General features: G+C 40.3%; 1 protein-coding gene across 1 annotated transcript in view; it reads left to right on the top strand.

The window, feature by feature from the left end:
- CLSTN2 (calsyntenin 2) overlaps positions 1-22,502 on the top strand; it is a 603,018-nt gene that overhangs the window by 206,480 nt on the left and 374,036 nt on the right. The window contains exon 2 of the mRNA XM_027061727.2: positions 16,494-16,616. Coding sequence (XP_026917528.1) covers positions 16,494-16,616 — 123 coding nt within the window. The remainder of the gene's footprint in view (positions 1-16,493; positions 16,617-22,502) is intronic.

Genomic DNA, 22,502 nt, shown 5'->3' with positions numbered 1-22,502 from the left:
ACAATAGGGAGGGAGGAACAGAGGAGAGTGATGGCAGCATGGGAGATGAGAGAAACATCATGGTGGACATGGGGCTTCCCAGAGGGAGCTGAGCTGAGCTAAAGAAGGGATTTACAAGAAGAAAGGGGCTGGTGTCAGAAAGACATTTTTCTGATCCCACTGATAGTTAGGATGGGTGCTAGTTCATTTACTGACCCAGCACGTATTTACTGGTGCCTTCCATGGGGCCAAACACTGTCTCAGCTGTGGAGAAACAGTGATGGACAAAACAGATAAAGCCTCTACTCTCAGGGTTTCTATTCCAAAGGGGGCTGATAGACCATGAAAAAGTCAAGAGTTACAAAGGGTAATTTCAGGTGTGATCATTGTAATGCAAAGAATCAAGGTGTGATAGGATGAGTTGGGCGGTGAGAAGATACTTCAGTGAGAAGATATTTTGAGGTCTTCTGGGAGGGTTTATTTGAGGTCTAAGCTGAGGGCTGAATGATGAGAAGGGACTAGTCATCTCATAGTGGGAAAAGCGTTCAGGCAGAGGGAACAGCTAGTACAGATACCTCAAGCTAGGGCTGAGCTTGGTAAATCTGAGGAGCAAAAGGGAAACCACTGTGGCTGGGGCAGAGTGGGTGAGGAAAAGAGGTGGGAGATGAATCAGGAATGGATCTTCTAGACTATAGGAAGAAGTTCAAATTTTGTCTTAAGTGTAGTGGGTAACCTTGAGAGGCTCTAAGCAGAGATGCCCATGGCCTGCTTTATTATCAGATTTGCATTTTGAAATCATCACTCTAGAAACTCTGTGGAAAAAGGATTGTAGGGGACAAGGGTGAAAGCATGGAGGCAAGTTGGAGGGTTCTTTGTGAATTTAATCAAGAGATGGTATTGACTGGGGATGGGAGATTGGCAGGTGGGAGAAGAGAAGTCCCACAGTCTCTTATGTTGGTATAGAAATGGCAGAACCTGCTGATTGGTTAGTGTGGACAAAGAAGGACTGTTGGTTGGTGAAAGGCAGGAATCAAAGTGCCTCCTGGGGTTTTTGCTTGAATAGCAATAATGGTACCATTTTCTGAGGGGAGGAACAGGCCTGGGTAGGAAATCAGAAGTTGCCTCCTGTTCCCAAGTGGCAGCCAGAGGTGAGGGTTTCCTGAACATTTGAATGGGAATGATAAATTATACCTGGTCAGGGACTCATCTTTAAGAAAAGAGCATGCAACTCAGACTCAAAAGCTTAATTCCTTGATTTCTTCCAAAGCCAGAGGCTGGGTCTAGGGCACCCTGAGTATGCCTAGGAATTCTCTTTGCATTGTGCATTGGAAAACCCTAGAGGATAATAGCTAAATGACCACCATGCAAACATACCTTCAATCTAATTCATTATGCATTTGCTGAGTGCCCATTATCAATGATTCTCACAGTCATGGAATAACTAGTAAGTCAAGGGATTCCAAAATTCTGGGACAGAGGCATGAAGGCTCACTGTACTATGATTATGATCTGTCTCAAAAACAATTTCCAAAATTGTTAGGCCTGAGATATAAGAGTAAGAAGCTGATTTTATATTCTTATCCATGCTTTTTCTCTGTCTTTTCTTAAAACAGATTTAATACCAACCCTCCTGGAGACAATCTTATTTACCTTTGTCTTGTCCTACCTTGTCAGCATAGATACATAGGCTGGGTATATAATGTTCTTTGCATTCTGTAGCTCCCCCATTCATTATCCATTACTTCTCCTAGCAGAGAGTTGGCAAATGAGTTTCATCTTATTGATTAGATTTGCTTTTATTGATTTATAGAGTTTGCTAGAAACATTGTGTTGGGAAAGAGTCTGAGGTCATGCCCGTACTCAGTGGGATTGATTACCCATGCCCCTCATGGACATGAGAAGAGAGGTTCTGTCCACTTGTTCCAAGATGTCCTAATTATATTTCACCTATGTCAACAAACCCCAGATATTTCTAGGAATATATTTCTCCTCAGTTTCATTGTTCATGCCTAGAATAGAGCTCTGTACATCATAGCTTCTAAGTAAGTATATATTGAATGAATAAATAAAGTTATTGAATGACTAAGTGAATAAATAAAGGAGAGAATTTTTTTTTAAAGTTCACTCTGTGGGGGCTGAGAGCACGATCAGGCACCCTGTGTGCCTGGCAGTCATGAGAAAGTGTCTCCTAAACTTCCAGCCACAGGGCAATCAATGAGGGCCCCAGCTGCTAGGTGTTGAGACATCTTAGCTCTGAGGCCATGCCTTCCATAGGCTGTTTCCAGCCAATGACGGAGTGTGGGGATACTGGAGGATCCTGGGACAAACTTACTCCTGGGAGACATGGGATCTGTTTGACTGCTGGCTCTGAGTTGAAGATGGCCTAGGGCCTCAGCTTTATCAAGTTCCACTTAGATTTCATGACAGAATAAGACTCCTTCACCCAGTCTTCTCTTTTCTCCTGCATGGGACTTAAGCTTGCATTAAGGTCTGAAATCATGTCCAGCCTCCTCTGGCCCTTTTCCACTTTTCCCTCATTCAAGTATTTTCCCTTGTAAAATCCTTGCATGTTCAATCCCATCTTGGTTTTTTGTTTTCATTTTTTTGAGGGCCTGGACTGACATGTTCTGCTGACCTCAGAAGAGACCAGGACTCTGGGCAGCAAGGGAGGGCTTGCTCATGTCCTTTGTGAAGTAGAGTGAGTTCCTGGAAAAATGTCCAATGGGAGGAGGCATCACTGTTGAGAAATCCAATCAATCCTTATTAAAAAAAATGAGACAATGATGTTGAGAATTAACATGTAGCTTTTTATAAATGTCTCAATTTTTGCTAATATACAGGACACCAAATAATCCACTATCAGTGGCATGATACCCATCTTAAATTCAATATAATGAGCTCTGCATAATTAATTCCATTTATCATTCTGTGTTCCTAAGAATCTTTTAGCCTCTCCCAACCCTAAATCAGTTCGTTGGTAGTGCATTTGTATTTTGTTGCAGATAATATGCATGTCTTCTTTCCCATCCAAATGTCCTGTGACAATGTGATTCCATAAGATAGGAGTTACTTTTCCTCCTGTGACCTACTCAATTCCATGTAATTCTTCTTATAACATGCTGCACTGCTCCAGGCCATTGTTTATCTTCTGCCAATTTCCTTTATAGACCTTGTCCATCTTTTCTCTTTGTTTTTCTTTTCCTTGTTTCTTCCTTGTTCAGTTATCCCCAGAAGTAGTGTTGGTATATGTGGAAACCAGCATTCTCTTGATCGATCAAACGTTATTCAGAAGTAAATATGTCCAAACCAGAAACGTTGGTTAAGAGAATTTATATTTGGGGAAGCAACATTGTGCATGGGGTCTTCATACAGATAATTGACACAAGCAGAAAGAGCGTATTCATTCATTGAGCTTTTAACACACATGTGTTGACTACCCACCATGTGCCATGCTCCCCCGCTTCCACAGCACCCAGGAGACCAGGGATCTCACCCATCTCTTTTGGGAAGGATGCCTTAAGTAAGCATTGGGAGACTCTTCTAGTTGGCAAATACCTGTTCTATTTACCGCTAGGAGAAATTGACACTTTTAACAGTGGAGTTACCCTTTAAAATCGCTAAGATCATGATTTCTCTTTTGAGACACACTGGTTGCCTCTCAAACACTCTGAAAATTCAGAGTACAGATTTATTTCAGAAATTCATCACGATGCTTTTAACCTTTGATGCCTTTTGCAGGAATGATTTATGAAGTTTGTTTCTTTTTATGGCGGCTTCTCCAACCAGGTTGCAAGAGATATAAGGACTGTGATTTCAGACAATTATTCTCTTGACAGCATGCGCTCAAGTTCATACAGCAAGAGAAGATGCTTCTCTTGCTTTTCCAAAAGAATCTGAAGCTCTGTTCTCTGCCTGGTATAGCAACAATTGGTGTGCAAGCAGTTCAGTCAACCAGTTGCTTTTCTTTCACATCCAGAACCAGAGAAAGGACTGATCTTGTCACTATATTGATCAACTTTCCTCCAACTGAGTTGAATCTAAGGATTATGTGAATCTCGCCTTGACAACTTTAGATATCTTTTCTTTCTCTCCCTCTCCTCTATATCCTTTTCTCTCTCTCCTCTGTCTTCTCCATTCACGTCTGTTCTTTTTCTTCCTACGTAAAGAGTATTATGCTGTGAGTCCTTTGCCAGGTCATAGAGCAAATTTGTTTGGTCTCAAAACACTTTAACACTCATATCATTGAAAATCCCAAAGAGTTCATGTTTTTGTGGATTACGCCTATAGCAGTTTATTACATTATTAATTACAGCTGATACAATTTAAAATATGCTTTTATTGATGCAGTTAAAATAATAATAAACCCATAAGATATTGACAAAAATACTTTCTCTTAAAAACAACTATGTTATCCAAAGTAAAAAAATAGTGAAGAGAGTGCTATTGTTTTCTAGTTTTGCAACTGTCTGACTTAATAGAAGAGAGCTGAATTCTCTCAACTGCTTCTGCATTTAATCTGTTGTGGTATCATGTTATATAACCTCTGGAAAATTCCATAGGGAATGAGAGCAAAGGAATCAAATAGTATCTCAGTACTTTTATGAATACAGTTTTGACTTTGTGAACCCTCAAGGGTCTTAGGGACACCCAAGAGTTCCTGGGCTGTACTTTTAGAACTGCTGTACTAGGGTTAGAGATACAGACACGGAAAACCCAGCATCTTTCCCCACCATCGGCTAGAGGAAAGACACAAAGGATATTTACAGCCCGGTATAGTGCTTACTGTGCTAAGGATAGGGATGGGGCTATGGGAGCACAAAAAGACATAATTCAGTCTTGCGTGCATCCTCATGGGTGGAGGGAAAGGGGAGGCTCAGTGAATACTTCCCTGCGTCACTGGTGCCTGAGCTGAGCTGAGCAGGTGATACTGTAGACATTTAATTGCAAATGGAACAACCTTGTCTGAAACCCTGCCACTCAGGGCTGATCATGAGGGTGACCTAGGGTATTTAGCTTACAGCTTTATTAGGATCATGTATTTGGTAGTGGTGGAGGGGAGGCTTTTTTTTTCTTTTTCCCTGTCCTCTGCTATCGATATCCCACAACTTCCCAGAAAGGAGCCAGTTAGTCCACATAAATAAGAAGTGAGATTGGCCTGCCAGTGCTTTCTTTTGGAAGCAGTGAGAAGCAGATGGGCATTTTGCAGTGAATATACTCTAAACCAGATAATTGCCATTCATTGTTCTGAACATCTTGGGATCTAAGGCATGAAATGGAATTTGCAATAAAGATGTATCACACATTTCCTATCCTCCGGAACAAAGTTGATATCATAAGCCACAAAGGTTTTATTAGTTTGACAGTAGAGAAACAAAAATATAGTGTTTCTATCTGATGTTAAAAGGAATTTACACTGTCACATCAAATCCTTTCCCTCATTTTTGAATATAACATTTTAAAAAATTATTCAGTGAGTGTGATGGTTAGTTTTCTGTGTCTATTTGGCTAGGTTATAGTATCTAGTTATTCAATGAAACAGTAATCTGGGTGTTGCTATGAAGGTTTTTTTGGAAATGTGGCTAACATCTACAATCAATTGGTTTTAAGTAAAGGAGATTACCCTCAATAATATGGGTGCACCTCATACAATCAGTCAAAAGGCTTGAAGAGCAAAAACTGAGTTTTCCCAGAGAAGAAGAAATTCTTTGTCAAGACTGTAGCCTCAACTCCTGCCTGAGCTTTCAGCCTGCAGACCTGCCCCATAGATTTCAGATTTGCCAGCCCCCATAATCATGCAAGCTAGTCCTTTTATATATGCATATATACACATACAGAAATGTATACACACATACGCGTGTTATGTATATGTACATGTATTTATCTGTGTCTTTCTAGCCCCTATTGGTTCTGTTTCTCTGGAGAACCCTGATTGTTGTGCCATCGATTTCATTCTTGGCTATTTTGTCCCCTTGTGCTCCCACAGGGCACTTGATCCAAGGCTGGACCCACAGGAGATGGAAACAAATGTGCTGTTGCATTGACCTCTGGACAAGGGAAAGAATAACCCGTTGGGGTGGGACTCTCAGTTCCTCCATTAGGGACCATTTAAGCACTTGACTTGACTGATTTAAGCACTCAGAACCTCCATAACCTCACCCATGAAATGGAGTCTGTGCTTTCCTCTCACAGGGATGGTTGTAAGGATTTAATGAGATTACAGCAATAGAGCCGGTCACATAGTAGCAATTCCTGATTATGTTGAGCAATGGTAATTACAGGAAGAGTTTTAGACAATTAACATTTAGTAGCATAAACTGCAAAGTAAGTGAAGGGCTGGTTTTAGGGGTTAAAGATGTTTAAAAAGTAGTCAAGTATGAGATACTGCACTGTTGGGAAATTAAAGCTGTAGCAATCATTTTGTTCGGAAGGTAAGACATTTTGTGTGGAAAAATGAGTTGGCTCTAGCAGCTGAATGGGAACATTACACTATCACAATCCCTGCCTCCCCCTGCCCTTCTTCCTGTTCCAAAGGATCCTTTTGAGTGGCTCTCAGTCTTCTTCACAGACTTAATCCAATTTCCCCATACCCTTAGGGAATTCTCTTAGGTCCATAGCCCACCAATAGGTTTATTGGGTAACTTGAACACTGTCGAGCTGGGGTACACTGGGTCCCATGTGGGTCCTAACCCCAGCCCGTGGGTGTTGAGCTTCAGGATTAAAGGGACTTCACTGTGGACATACAACATGCTGGTCACTGAGTCAGCTCTGACCCTGGGTCTCGTTTGTCTTCCTCCCAGTAACCCTGCGGAATTGGTATTGCCTACATTTTATAAAGGAGAGGGAGCCGAGGTCTGGGAAGATGGAAAGACTTGCCTAAGACATCCTGTTGGTTAGATGGTGTCAGAACTATGACATGAAGCCCAGTACCCCTTATGCCCATTCTTGAACTTTGTCTTAGGGCAAACTTTGGGCAGTTGGCTTTGTCCAGATGGCTTATTCAGAGACAGCTAAAATTCACTTTTGTAAGATTACACAATCGTCCAGTGCACATTTCTCCCTAGCTTTGCTCCTGGCTCACATGCTACTACCCAATGGGATAATGGAATGTGGTTCGTACCCAGGCTGGAGTAGGGACTTTAAGAGAACCCACACTCCAAACAAATGAGTATTCATGAGTGGAAAATGACAGATAGAAGGAAGAAAAAATAGGAATGGTATGTAAGTGGATTGATCCATGGATATAAGGAAAGGAGATAGGGAGGGAAGGAAAGCAACATGCTACCCCCACTGAAAGCACCTATCAAGCAGTTACAGATTAACAACTCAGTCATCTTCTTTTCAAATGCTTTTTAAACCCAATTAAAGCAGTGAAATTTAACTCTCATCTTCTGTGAATATTTGCATGTATGAGTCACACACATGGGATTTGTATTTAAAACTCTCTAATTGGTACCTCTAGCAAGAAAGATTCATTGCCTCTAATTAAGTGATGGCAAATGTCACCTTATGATTTGGGAGGCACACCCTCTTTCTATTTGGGTGATGTAGAAATACCTGCTCATTGGAAGCACAGTGCTGCTAATTGCTTCAGGCATTGGAGGTGCCAGCAAGGCAGAGGTGTGCTCACCTCATTTACCAATGTGCTGGGCACTGTGTTAGGGCCTGTGGATATCATCATGACTCTTCCCTGAAGAGGGCAAGTAAAGAGGGGTAGGGAAACAGCTAATGGCAATGCAGTGGACTTGTAGCATGAGATCAGTTGGTACAGGGTGACGTGGGTGCAGAGGAGGACAATTGGAGGAGGTGGGGCTGGAGGTGAATCTGGAAGGATGCACAAGCAGGAGTCAGGAGAAAGAAAGAGGCGAGGAGTAGATGGCACAATGAGGGTAAAGATGTGGGTAATCAGGGAGCTGGTACCTTTGGGGAGCTTCCTCTGATCTGCTAGTTGAAGGCAGGATTACTACTGATGGATCATAAGCAAGCAAGTGAAGGGTCTGATTTGCCTGTAGGCAGGCTGACCTCTCACCTGGACAGGGGCCCTGACCTATCTACACTTTGGAATTAGGAATAAAAACACTTTTTAAAATGCTATTACAATTATTATAATTAGGAATCATTTTATCATAACAATAGATACCTGGCTCAAACTATTACAAATACAAAAAAAAAAAAAAAAAATTGGTGCCTTGGCAGAAAAATTGAAAGGTTTCATTTGACAACTTCAGACCCCCCACAGCAAGCCAATGAGTCCAGTTGGCAACCTCAACCACTCCACAGCAGGCTGAACAGGACATCTACTGGAAAACCAGAGTGGGCGGCCAAACTCTGTACTTCCTACAGCTGCTTAGGGTGCTTCTCTTCTCTCTGCTTCTTGGCTCCCAAATCCTGTCTCCTGGTAGCTTTCTCTCATTTTAATGGCTTCTCAGCTCCCCCTAAACTTTGAGTGATCATTACATGAATACAAGCCCCAACTCCACATGAACTTTTATCTCAAGTGTCTAACACCAAATAAATTATAGGTTCTGAGCCTGCCTCCTAAATAAAAGTTGAAAGGTCCAACCAGTTGGCCCAGCCTACCCCACTCATTGATTTCCCATTGGGATGGATATCCACTCTTTCTAAACACCTCTACCAGGGCACCTAGTCAGAAAGGGGAAGTTGCACATCACAGGCAAAAGACCAGCCTGACTACAAGAATGACCTGGGATATAAGTTAACTTCTCTAGAGCACTTTGTAATCAGTATAGTGTTTTTATTTTACTAACAGAGGGAAGCATTGGGGTTCTGAGGGTCAACTTTAGGATGAGAATAGAAAGATTCAAAGGATAAATCAACAGCTGCTTGGTCCTGCTGCTTGGATTGAGTGTTAATGCACTTTTTCAGAGGTGGAAGCAAGGAGAGGGAGGCAAGGAGTGCTCCTGAGAATGCATCTGCACTCTAGTTAAAGACGCATTGGGTGGCAAGACCTAATTTCTCTGTAAATGGAGCAGAAATATCACACTGGTGTTTCCTCTGTATGAGTGCAAAGACACAGGCATTTTTCCAGATGCTGAAACAGCATGGGAAAGAGGCAAGACAGAGGCAAGAAGCAGTCCTAAGGGGGCATGATATGACAGAGTTCAGCCTCAGAAAGAGTCGTGTTGCAAACAGGGATGTTATCTTATGAAGAACTGATAAAAAGTCAGTTCCTCTGAAGTTACATCCAAAGGGAGTAAAGTGTGAGCTGACTGGCCTCAGTCTATTGGAACAAAAAAGCAGAACTGTTGTCAGGGGAGGGAACAGATTGCGTAAAGAACAACAGCCAAGGCACAAGCATCAATAGCTATTGCTTCTTTCTGGAAAGAAGATGGTTCTCTGGTATCCCATGAATGCAGCATTTGGAAGTGGCTTCTGGAAGAATCTGTACATGCCAATAAACCCCGAGTGATGTAGATACTATCTGTCAGTCCAGACTCTTGGCTGGACTTGCCCCTCAGACTTTGTTCTCAGCTAAACCTAACTATTTACAGTTCCCCTATGGTGCACCAGGTGCTTTTACCATTGGTCTTTGCCCAGGCAGGTTTCTCTGCCTGTGACTCCCACATCCTTTATCCCTGCTTAATTCGTACTACCTATGACTTTGATTCTACTGTCTTTAGGAAGTAATTCTGGATTACCATGGCTGGATTAGTGCTTCTCCTCTCTTTTTCTATAGCACTCTGCTTTTCCTTTGCTTCTCTATCTCTTACCATACTGGTTATCATAGGTCTCTCTCCAGTCTGAGGGTCCCTTGATGGTAAGAAGTTTGTTCTTACCACATATTTAACACCACATTATAAATTACATGTATAATATACATATAATAAAATCCAACCTTTTAAAATGTGCAGATTGCTAAATTTTGCCAAAGGCATGCAGAAATATAACCACCACAACAATCAAGATACAGAACAGTACCATCATTTAGAACTTCCCTTGTGTCCCCTGTAGAAGCAAACCCTACCCCATCCCCAGACCCTGGCAACTGCTGACCCATAATCTGTCCTTATATTTTGGCATTTTCTAGACTGTCATATGAATGGCATCAAATAGCATGTAGTCTTTTGTGTCTGGCTTCTTTCACTTCATTTCACCAGAGAAGTGCTTTGGATATTCAGTCATTTTCTTGTATGGATCAGTAGTTGATTTCTTTTTAGTGCTGAGTCTATTATATAGAAACACTGCAATTTGTTTATCCATTCACTAGTTGATGGCCATTTTATTTTCCAGTTTGGCACTATTCTGAATACAGTTTCTCTGAACATTTGCATATAAGTCTTTTTGGATAATTTATGTTTTCATTTCTCTTGGGTAGATCCTAGGAATGGAATTGCTGAGTCATTTTATAAGAAATTGCTAAACTATTTTCCCAAGTAACTGTATTATTTTACGTTCATACCAGCAGTGTATGAGAGTTTCAACTGTTTCACATCTTCATTAGAACTTGGTATTGTCACTCTTATTTTAAACATTCAGGTGGTGGTATGGTGACATCCAATTGTGGCTTTAACTTACACATCCTTGATAACTACTAATGTTGAGCATCCTTTCATGTTCTTATCTCCTCAGGTGACAGGTGTGTTCAAATTTTTGCCTTTTTTTTTTTTACAGATTATTTTTCACATTATTGAGTTATAAGAGTTCTTTATATGCTTGTGGATACAAGTCCTTTGTGAGATATGTCTCTCAAATATTACCTCACAGTCTATGGCTTCAAAAAAATATTTTCTGAAGAGTAAAGAATATAAATGTATAATTTTTGTAAAGTTTGATGTATCAGTTTTATTTTTATTCAGTGCTCTTTTTGTCCCTTGTAATAAATCTTTGCCTAACCCAAGGACACTGAGCTTTTCTTTTATGCTCTCTTTTAAAAGTTTCATAATTTTAAGTCCTACATTTAGGACCATGATCCATTTAGAGATAATTTCTGTGTATCATGTACAGTAGAATTGAAGTTCTTCTTTTTTTTTAATATGGATATCCAATTTTTCCAGAATCGTAAACGAAAGACCATTCTTCATTGAATTTTCTTGGAAAGAAAATTTGTCAGAAATTAATTGACCACATGTATGTCTATTTCTGCACTCTTAATTTTTTTTTATGTTGATCTGTAGGTCTATCTTATGTTAATACCATACTACTTGATTAGAGAAACTTTATAATAAGTTTTAAAATCGAGTAGTGTGAGTCCTCCAACTTTGCCCTTCTTTTTCAAAATTGTTTTGGCTATATCAGTTATTTAAATTTTCATATAAATTTTAGAATTAGCTTATCCCTTAAAAATCCTATTATTTTGATTTGGGGTGCATTGATCAATTAGGGTAAAATTTATGTTTAATTATATTGAGTCTACTGAACCATGAACACTGTCTCCATTAAGACTGCTCCAGGTGTTCTTTAAATTCTTTTTTTTTAACATTTATTCATTTTTTGATAGAGACAGAGCGCAAACTGGAGAGGGGCAGAGAGAGAGGGAGACACAGAATGCAAAGCAAGCTCCAGGCTCTGAACTGTCAGCACAGAGCCTGATGAGGGGCTTGAACTCATGGACCATGAGATCATGACCTGAGTCAAAGTCGGACGCTCAACCGACTGAGCCACCCAGGCACCCCTGGGTGTTCTTTAAATTCTTTAAGCAATATCTAGGCATCTTGTGTGTGCAGATCCTACATGTATTTTTTGAAAGTTATTCCTAAGTATCTGTTGGTTGTTGATGTTATCATATTAGTATTTTTTATTTAAATTTTCTTTATTTTATTTTATATGGAATTTATTGTCAAATTGGTTTCCATACTACACCCAGTGCTCATTCCAACAAGTGCCCTCCTCAATGCCCATCACTCACCCTCCCCCCCCTCCCACCTCCCATCAACCCTCACTTTATTCTCAGTTTTTAAGAGTCTCTTATGGTTTGGCTCTCTCCCTCTCTTTTTTTTTTCCTTCCCCTCCCCCATGGTCTTCTGTTAAGTTTCTCAGGATCCACATAAGAGTGAAAACATACGGTATCTGTCTTTCTCTGTGTGACTTATTTCACATAGTATAACACTCTCCAGTTCCATCCACGTTGCTCCAAAGAGAATATTTCATTCTTTCTCATTGCCAAGTAGTAGTCCATTGTGTATATAAACCACAATTTCTTTATCCATTCATCAGTTGATGGGCATTTAGGCTCTTTCCATAATTTGGCTATTGTTGAAAGTGCTGCTATAAACATCAGGGAAGTACAAATCAAAACCACACTGAGATACCACCTCACGCCAGTCAGAGTGGCTAAAATGAACAAATCAGGACACTATAGATGCTGGAGAGGATGTGGAGAAATGGGAACTCTTTTATTTAAATTTTCAATAGTTTACTGCTAGTACATAAAAATATAATTGCTTTTTTATGTATTTACTTATTATACAGTGATTTTCCTAAACTCACTTATTAGTTCTAGTAACATTTTCATAGATTCCATAGAATTTGCTTCATTGAGGATCATGTTCTCTGCAAGTAAAGACAATTTTACTTTTTAATTTCCAATCTCATTTTTCTCCTTGTCTTATTGAATGGGTTAGAACCTCCAGTACAATGTGCATAGTACAGTACAAGGTAAGAGTGGACATCCTTGTGTATTCTTTCTGCTCTTGGGAGGGGAGCATTTACTCTTTAACCATAAAGCACGATGTTAGCTTTGGTTTTCTACAAAAGTTCTTTATCAGATTGAGGAAGTTCCCTTCTATTCCCTATTTACTGATTGTTCTGATTATAAATGGATGCTGAATTTTGTCAAGTGTTTTATTCAGGGACTCTTCCCCAATTTACCTCCCCCACCCCGTGCTTAAGCTGTTCTTGCATATTTTTAGGTGACCCATAAATATTTGTTGAATGAATGGAGTTGGGCTAAATATCTCTGTGAGTGCAAAGCTACACTTTAGCCCCTTAGAAGTGTGAGATGGGCTTAGGGGAACTTAATATTTGAACGCCTATTCATGTCAGAGATACTAGATTTGCCTAAATGATCTCATACAATTTTTACAACATTCTTATGAAGTAAGTATCTCCATTTTGCAAATGAGGGATGATGAGTATTAGATAGAATGATTAAAAAGCTGTAATATGGTTGGGATGTGGGGAAAAGGTCCTGTGTTTCATAATTCAATAGCATGAAAAAAGATAACCTTTATGTTCATAAAACAAAGAATATACAAAGGAGGATGGTTTCAAATATGATGCAAGTTAAAATAGAGTATGATTTGGTTATCTGATGGCATGAAACTATCAAGAGTCCAGTCAGTCTGGGTACAAGGAACGTCATCCGTGGAATGACAGTTAAACCATTAAGAAGGGAAAGCAATCCTTGCATAACACTCAGCTCAGCCGTGAACAAAAGCCTCATAGTCAAAATCATGCAAATTTAAGTTATTGGTGTGCAGCCCTGAGGATGTGATCTATAGACAAAGCAAAGAAGATTTAATTTAGCTTACACATGAAAATGCAAATGTTTGTCAACCTTGACAACGAGAAAGTCAAGAAAGATTTGAAGGAAGTTAGAAGGTGGAAGAAAAATGTGGAAATTGTAGGGATGTTAACACTCTTATTTTTCAAAAAGGGAACATTTAAGCCCCTCTGAGCTTCAGTTCCTCACCTGCAAAATGAGCTATAAAGTCTTATATTATGGGGTTGTGATGAGGATTAATGAATGTATGTAAAATGCCTAATATGTGATAGGTACACAACTAGTGATGAGAGGAGAAAAGGACGGCAGGCCTATGGATAAAAGGAAATAAACCCATCCCCACTCATGATGGGAAACCTCAACTATAAGGTCTATAAATCCCCTCCCTGCTGACACTGTCACTGCTCAGAGAGTAGTGGTCAGTCTGACTAATGAAAGGTCAGGGGCTCTGTGAGATGAGGGTGGTAAGTCTGAGTAATCAAAGGTCAGGGGCTGTGTGTCCAGCCCAGGGCGTCTGAATAACATGACAACCCTGTGAGTGGAGTCGTTTTCCCCATTTTACAGTTCAGGGAGTTGACACTCTGAGTGGCCAACTGACTCACACAGAAGTGGCCCCGAGGTGGCTAAGCCAGGCCTGAAACCCAGCAATCTAGCAACTGGCTCTAGATTCCATTGTCTGCCATCGAGTCAAGTGGCACAGTGAATCTGAAACACTGGATGAGCTTATGGCATATCCTCTATCCACATTTCTCATGAATAGCCCCTAGGTTTAATTAAAGGGGAAAAAAGATTAATTGTTTCTCCCAACAGCTGCAAATTATTTACATTGCGTTTGTGTTGATGGCTAATAAAAGAGCAAAGGCGCGCAGGGACAACCCTGGGGGGCCGTAATTCTTCCAGGGTCCATAATGAAGAACTGGTTCGAATGCCAGCATGTAAGCATGGAGGAGCCTGCTGTCCCATTCAGACCCACAGTGGGCAGAGCCGCTCTCTGACCTGGGCATGATCCAATCCACAGAAATAGCTCTCAGGAGCCAAGACCTGAGAAGAACAGGCATATGTCGCTGCTCCACTAAACTGCCTCTTGGTTAGTTCATGATTGCTGTGAAATGAGTGAGAAGGAGCAAAATGGTGGCCAGGTTGAGTCTACCAGCTATCCTAGAGCATCTCTTAGCTGACCTTTTGAAGCATGATGGGGTGGAAAGCGGACAGGAGCCACTGCAACAGAGCTGTTTTCAATTTTATAAGCTCTTGCTTTGCGGTAACTACTGAAAATCATACACTATGATATGTATACATATATTTTAATGTGTGTTATATATTATAATGTGCCTGACTTTGTATTATAATATGAATATGTTTATGTACACATGTATGTGTTTTTGGATCTCACCACATATGAGAGAATTGTTGGTCTTCCCAATTGTTAGTTTTCAAGCCTGTGGCCATCTTGGGAAAGTCACACCTTGTGAAAGAAGTTCTTCATCATTTTCATAATGATCACACCTACCTCTTAGGTCCCTGTGGGGAGCGTTACGCATGTGACAGCATCATTCAAACTGTGAAGCAGGGTGTGAGGATTGGCATCAGGACAACTTTGATTATTCTAGGGTTCCCTCTAACCTGTTATTTTGCTTCTTAAGCACCTACCCTGCCCTCAGACTTGTGTGAGTGTATGTAGGGGAATAAAGGACAAACCAAGAAGATCACAGTTGAGGAATCAGATTAATGTTTCAGGATATTATTCTTAATGCCATAGTAGAGGATGAATTGGAGTGGGATAGGACTTCTTACTGGAAGATCAGTCAGAAGGCCACTACAGGCATGCAGAGAGGTGATGGCAGGGCCAGAACCAAAAAAGGAGATGGAATTGACAGACTTGGGGTATTCACACAGGAATATTACACCAACCCTAGCTCAAGTCTTATTCAAATTCTCGGCCCTTTATGTATGGCTGTTAACCATAAGTATCTTGTATTCCTTTGCTAGGCCTGCCTTAAGAAAGTGCTACTAACTTTATGGCTTAGAACAACAGAAATTTACTGTCTCACAGTTCTGGAGGCCAGAAGTCTGAAATCAAGTTGTTGGCAGGACCAGGCTTGCTCTGAAAGTACAAGGGATAGATCTGTCCCAAGTGTCTCTTCTGGCTTCTGGTAGTTTCTTGGCTGGTGGCAACAGAACACATTGCACTCACATGTATGCATGTCTGTCTCTGTGTCCAAATTTCCCCTTTTTATAAGGCACCATTCATTTTGGATTAAGTCCTGCCCAAATGACCTCACTTTAACTTGATTACCCCTATAAAGACCCTCTCTCCACATAAGGTCACTTTCCAAGGTACTGGAGGTTAGGACTCTAACCTCTTTTTTTTTCAGGGCCATAATTCAACCAGTAGCATGTATTTGACGTGTGTTAATTTTCCATTAAATAATATGTTATTCACCTGGTAAAATTACTAAAGAGCAACTTAAACTACTTAGGCAATTTAGACCATTAAGATAGACACAGTTTTTAAGTGATAAGAAAGCATTCAAATGTCTGTTGTATCTTTACACATATGTTGGTACATATACAGATATGTATGTATATAAAATGCAGTAACAATTTGTAATGATAGATTAGGATGAGGTCAGAAATTCCAGCACACAGCCATGACCTGCTAGTTCACTGATTGATAATATTAACCCTGAAACATCTATTAATAGATGGTAGCATTGGAGAATTAAAGCTTTCAGTCAGTTTTTAAACAGTAGCTATCTACACTGGGCATCCAGGAATAGAAATAGTTGGTTTTGGGTCAAGTGAAAGATCCCTGGTCTTGGAGCCCAAAAATCTGCTGCCCAACTTTCTGTGTGCCTCATTGAACTTCTCTCTGAACCTCGCGTCTCTGAAGGTTCCTTAGGTGTAAAATGGGACCATCGTGCTCTTTGTCTCTCATGCGGTTGTTGGATGAGAGCATATGATTGGACAAATGTGCCCTATTAATAATATCATTATGGATGAGCTCTTCAAGTGGTGATCTTAAAAGTCAATCTTTGTTTCCATTGTGTTCTAGTCAACAAGCACAAGCCATGGATCGAGACCTCATATCACGGAGTCATAACTGAGAACAACGACACAGTGATTTTGGACCCACCACTTGTAGCCCTGGATAAAGATGCACCAGTTCCTTTTGCAGGTGAGATGATGGCTTATTATGGTTGCACTTAGCCCTCTTTTAAACATGTCAGGAAGCCTCCATGGAGCTGAGACTCAGGCTGTCTGTAGCTCTTGTCACCCTCTGTGCATCTCTTCGTGATCAGTCTGTGATTTCAAAGCTCTGTGCCTCTTCTGACTTCTGGTGTGGTTCTGATTTCTGATTTATGGTTTTTTCCTTTGGTATTGCCTCCAGTGCAAGACCCTTATTTCTTCTTCTGAGTGATGGTATATTGCTGAAGTGGCCTCTGGAGTTGGAAAAGCCGGGCTAGTAAGGTCCATAGGGGAATTTTCCCTCTTGAAAGATGACCTATCGACAGATTAAGTGTGTGACCCATTGTCCCCACTACCCATATATCATGGACAGGTGAAGAATTGCAGCTTGGTAGCTTGGCAAGAGAAGAGGGAAAGAAAAAAAGGACCAAGAAATATTTGCTAACGATAGGAGAGGGCTGTGCCCTTGAGATTCACAGTGGGTGTGGCTTTTGGCAGAGGAATCAAAAGACCATTTTGCCCATTTTGCCCTCTGCAGCTTGTGGCTAGAGAGTCTTCTCATTATCATCAAGATAATGACTACTTCCTTCTCTAACCTCCTGTAAGGACCAGCTCTCTGGACCAGTGTGTGAAGAATATGGTTATGTCTCACATTTCCACAGACTCTGGCAAAGAGAAGGGGATGGCTGATGGTAGGGGCAGGAGGGAATGGGCAAAAAATTTCTGAAGATGCCTGCATCATGAGTAATATTGTTAACATTTTATCACTGTCAGGAGAAAGACAGGAAATTTAACGAAGGTTTTCAAGATTTCTAGAAGATTGCTTTATGATAGATGGGTGCCAGGCTGAGGTTTTCACCATGATGAAGTCTATTTTTTTCTGACAGTTTGTCTGCTACATTATGAGCTACTTGGGCAGAAAAAAATGGCTCTTTCACACTTCTAAGAGATAAGCTCTATGAAGGCCCCTTTTTCATTCCAGAACATTGTAAAGTAAGGAGTGAGGGGGTGGGTTCAATGGGGGAAATTCAGCGTTATGTGAAGATAAACCCATAAGTATTCTTACGGAGCATCGGGGAGATACTCTTGACTCTCAGAAGAAGCTTTATCTTTATTTCATGTTAGACTGATTACCACCAAGGGCACCTAACTGTGACTTGCATGGTGTTTTAGAGTGGGGATATTTCCTTACATCTTCCAGCCATCCTCAAAGTTTCCAGCTCAACCAAATTCCACTCGGAAGTGTGAATCCCATGCTGTCTTTTCCACAAAAGAGGAGTTATCTTTCCCAGACCTTCTTTGCCAGCCTGAGACTATTCCAAAGCATCCCCTTCTTGGATATAATTAGATGATATCGGGGTGAATCAGCAATTCTTAACCTCCTAGAAATGAGACTTTAAAACAAGCACTAGTTTGGGTTATGGAAATGTTTGGTTTGGAATGCACTGTGTGCTTAACAAAATGGAGACAATATTTAAAAATTGGGAGATTTAGTGTAAGAAGGCAGGATTCTGGTTTATCTTGATGAACCAGATAGGAAATGCAAAGCTGAGTCATGGCTTCCCTCTCTAGGCTGAGCAAGTGCTCCTGGCTTCCCTCAGCCTTCTCTGCAGCCTGTGTGCATAGGTCTTTCCACCAAGCAGGTCCTCTCATTCGCCTTTCCTTTCAAGTGTGTGACTCTTCTTTGAAACATGACAGAAAAAACCAGTGACGCATGAAGCAGGAAGTAAAAGTAAGTTACTTTAGTGTAGTGCGTCTAACATTTTAAAAGATGAGGGATGTGTCTGATTCTTTATTATGTCTACCCTCAATGAAGCCCTGTTCTCCTGTAATAGTGAACTAGGAAACTGAAGTTGTTGAATAAACTGTTCTACCATAAAGTTATAAGCTCTTTAAGGTACAGACTAAAATGGGGAGGGGGGCACAGTTTAAGCAAATCTGATATTTGGAAGTTTGGATTTACAAAAGATTACTTCTCTTGCTTGGTTTATGGGACTGCAGGACAATTAATAACTTCCCCTGAAGATTCACCAAAGTGTTTCATAAACCATAAATCGGTCAAACTTGAATTTGTATTCTGACCATCTGATATGCCCACTGGTTTTCAGGCACATCTTGAAACTAAGATTTGCTTCTAAGCCAAGCCCTGAGTAGTTATTCCCATCTGAAGAAAATTTCTCTGCTCTTTGATATTTGCAGCTGCATAAAAAAATCTAGCTTAATGCATCAAAATATAATCTTCCAAGCTCTTCAGAGTAAAAAATAAAGGTGCTTTTTGGAATGGTCAAAGCTATTTTTCTCAGTGTTATTTATGATCAGCTCTAAGACAGGACACAGGCACTCACCATCCATCCATGCTGCAGACGTTTATTTTAAAACATTTATCTTAAAAAGAAAATACTGAAGATTTATTTCAGATCCCTATCATTCTCATAAAATTGAAAAATTCATATCTGCCAGCTCCATCAGTTCTTGAAGTCAACTGTAGCTTTTAGTCCCCCCTTATCAACTGTTTGTGCATTGTCAGTTTTCCACCCCTTTCCCACTGGTCTTTATTTCCAATTTAGCCTGTGAGGTGAGCCATAAGCTTGCTGGGAGATGGTTCCATCCATAACATTTTTGCTCTGTCTCATTTCTTTTGTGATTTCCCTCCTTGAAAAAAAAATTTAGAAAAATCTACATAAAATATCACTCACTTAACTAGAAGTCATCATTGCATTTTGCATATAAATGCAAATTCAGGGACATAGAATAGCTTTTCCTGCATATTTCCTGATTATTACAATAAGTGTTGATTGTGGAAAATGTGAAAAATATAGTAAAACACAAAAAGGTGTGAAAAATATGTTTTCTTACCCCCAGAGAGAGCCTCTGTTAACATTTTAGTGTATTTCCTTCCAGTCATTTTTCTATTCTTTTTTTCTCCAAAAATTGTGATCTCTCCTCGTATTACAATTACTAACAACTTATTTTTCCCACTAAACTAATGAAAATATACCATTTCATTAAATATTAATTCTGCAACTGATTAAATGGCTGTGTGATGTCCTTCTCAATGAATATTCTGTAGCTTACCATTCTTTTTTTTTTTTTTCTAGCTTCATTGAGTTACAGTTGACATACAACATTGTCTAAGTTTAAGGTGTACAATGCATTGATTTGATAAACATCTATATTGGAAAAATGATTATTGCCATAGTGTTATCTAACATCTCCATCACCTCAAATAATTACAATTTCCTTTTTGTGGTGAGAACATGTAAGATCTATTCTCTTAGCAATTTTCAAGGCTATAAAACAATGTTGTTAACTATAATCATCATGCTGTACATTAGATCCCCAAAACTTATTTGTCTTGTAACTGAAATTTTCTACCCTTTGGCAACACCTCCTTATTTTCCCCATGCCCAGTGCCTGGTAACTACCATTTACTCCCTGTTTCTGAGTTTGACTTTTTAAAGCTGATTCCATATATAAGGGAATCTACATATAAGTGATATCATATTTGTGATACAAGTGATTCCACATACAGATTCTATATATAAGTGAGATCATGCAGTATTTGTCTTCTATGTCTGGCTAATTTCACTGACCATAATGTCCTCAGGGTCCATCTATGTTGTCACAAATGCAGGAATTTCTTCTCTCATGGCTGAATAATACTAATAACGGAGTATTATTTATACACTTATCAATTTTCTTCTTTATACATTTATCAGTTTATCCGTTGACAGACACTTAGGTTGTTTTCCATATCTTGGCTATTGTGAGTTATACTGCAATGAACATAGGGATGCAGATATCTCTTTGAAATCCTGATTTTATTTCCTTTGGATGTATATACAGAAGTAGGATTGCTGGATCATATGGTATTTATGTTTGTAATTTTTTGAGGATCCTCCATACTGTTTTCCATAGTGGCTGTACCAGTTTACATTCCCACCAACAGTACACAAAGGTTTCCTTTCTCTGCATCCTCGCCAACATTTTATCTCTCATCTTTTTGAAGATAAACATTCTGACGGGTATGAGGTGATAAGCAAATAATCTGTTATAATTCTTTTTTATTATAATTGTCTGCATTTCTGATTCTATCATTTGGATGGATTTCCAGAATTGGAATTAATAGGTCAAACATTTTAAAGTTCTGGAAACATGTTAAATTCCTTTCCAGAATAGTCGTATGAGTCTGCAGTCCTATTCTTACCACTGTAGTCTCATTCCCTGGCCCCTTTATGGCTTTTTCTAATGGTGTGATTTAGATGATGTGGTGCAATCACCAGTAACAATAGCCTCACCATCTTCATCTGTAAAATAATAGAAGCTTTCCAAGGTTGTTGTTTTGATTAAATTTAAAGAATATCTATGATGAATGTTGCAGTGATTCGAGGTATAATAGAAGCTTAATAAATTTAAGGGGTTTTTTTCCATATCCTCTTCTGTGCCCATTTCATAGCACGATAACCCAACTCAGAGAGATCCCAAGCATCTCAGGGCAGGCCAGCCATGGGGCTGGGACTGGAGCCCAGGACTTCTCACCACTTTCTCCGAGTTCTTTTTCCCAGTGATGTTGCCTTTCGATCCCTGCGCCCACTGAGTACTAGAGGTGTCATCAACCCTCAGTCAGTGAATCATCCTCTCTCAGACGTCAGTCAAATCCATTAGACCTAACTCAGTTCTCACCCCAGTGTCTGGGCCCGGTGGACATGACCTTCTTAGAGAATCAGATCCAGAAAAATCCTTGAGTAATAATGAAAATCCTGTCCATTGCATGGCAAAAAAACGATAATGAAAGCAAGCTGGGCACACCGTGAACTTATTAATTTCTACATGAGCCCCACTGAGGCCTGTTAGGAAACTGTGGAGACTTTTAAATTTGAAGGGAATTAGATCGCCTTTCAGAGATAATAGAACTGTTCATTTGTCTACATTGGGCCAGTCTGGACTTGTCTTTAGTAAGGACAGAGCAGCAGAGAGTGATCAGGCATAATTGGCTGGCTTCTCAGGCTGGGTGACTCTCTGAAGGCTGCCTGGAAAATTGCCCAGGATGCGATTTGGCCTGTTTGGATCAGCTGGTTGGAGCGGAAGATTCTCCCCTCTCTGTGGTTAGCTCCATTTGCCCCTCCTTGTGCTGCTCAGCATTTGCCCACCTATTTGTCCCCTTATCTTTGGACCTGCCCAGGGCCCTTTCTGTGCTTTGGGCCCCCTAGGTCCCTGATGGCAGGGATCCTCCCTGAGGGCTTGTGCAGCCCCTGCCTCTTATGGTGGTAGGGGAACACGGAGTGTGAACAGCCAGAGGCTTTGACAGGTACACATTGCTGTATATTTACGTTCTGCCATTTCCTAGCTGTGTGGTCTCAGGTAAGTTACTGAACTCCTCTGAGGGGCAGTTCTCTCATAATTAAAATGAGGGTAAACACAGTATCTACATCTGGGTTAATGTGGATTAAATAAAATACTAATGTCCTGTGCCTAGCACACTCCCTGGCAGCCGGTAGAGGTCCAGTATGTCACAGTTCTGATAATCCTAGCAATGATAATAATGAGAGTAATCAAAGTAGGTATAATTCTTAGTGTCACCAATAAGCCACAACGTTTTATTTATTTTAGGCTGATTACAATGATGGAATTATAATCAATGATAATGATGTTAAAGGGAGGAGAAAAGTGAGTTTGGAGTTTGTTTTAAAGGCTTAATGCAGTCACCCATCCAGCTAGGTTTCCTAGACTGGTTATGTGGCAGTGTCGGGACAATCAGTTAAATAATGTAGGGAAAGTAGTTTGTGAATTGTGCAGAACTCTGTGAATCTTTGGTGGGAATGTATTTCCTTGCATTGCACCTGCATTCTATCCCTGTGGAGTAATCCATTAGTTG

Source organism: Acinonyx jubatus, chromosome C2 (genome assembly GCF_027475565.1).
Source record: "Acinonyx jubatus isolate Ajub_Pintada_27869175 chromosome C2, VMU_Ajub_asm_v1.0, whole genome shotgun sequence".
Classification (NCBI taxonomy): domain Eukaryota; kingdom Metazoa; phylum Chordata; class Mammalia; order Carnivora; family Felidae; genus Acinonyx; species Acinonyx jubatus.
The sequence above is the reverse complement of the archived record's forward strand: the minus strand, read 5'-3'. Positions and strand labels throughout refer to the sequence as shown.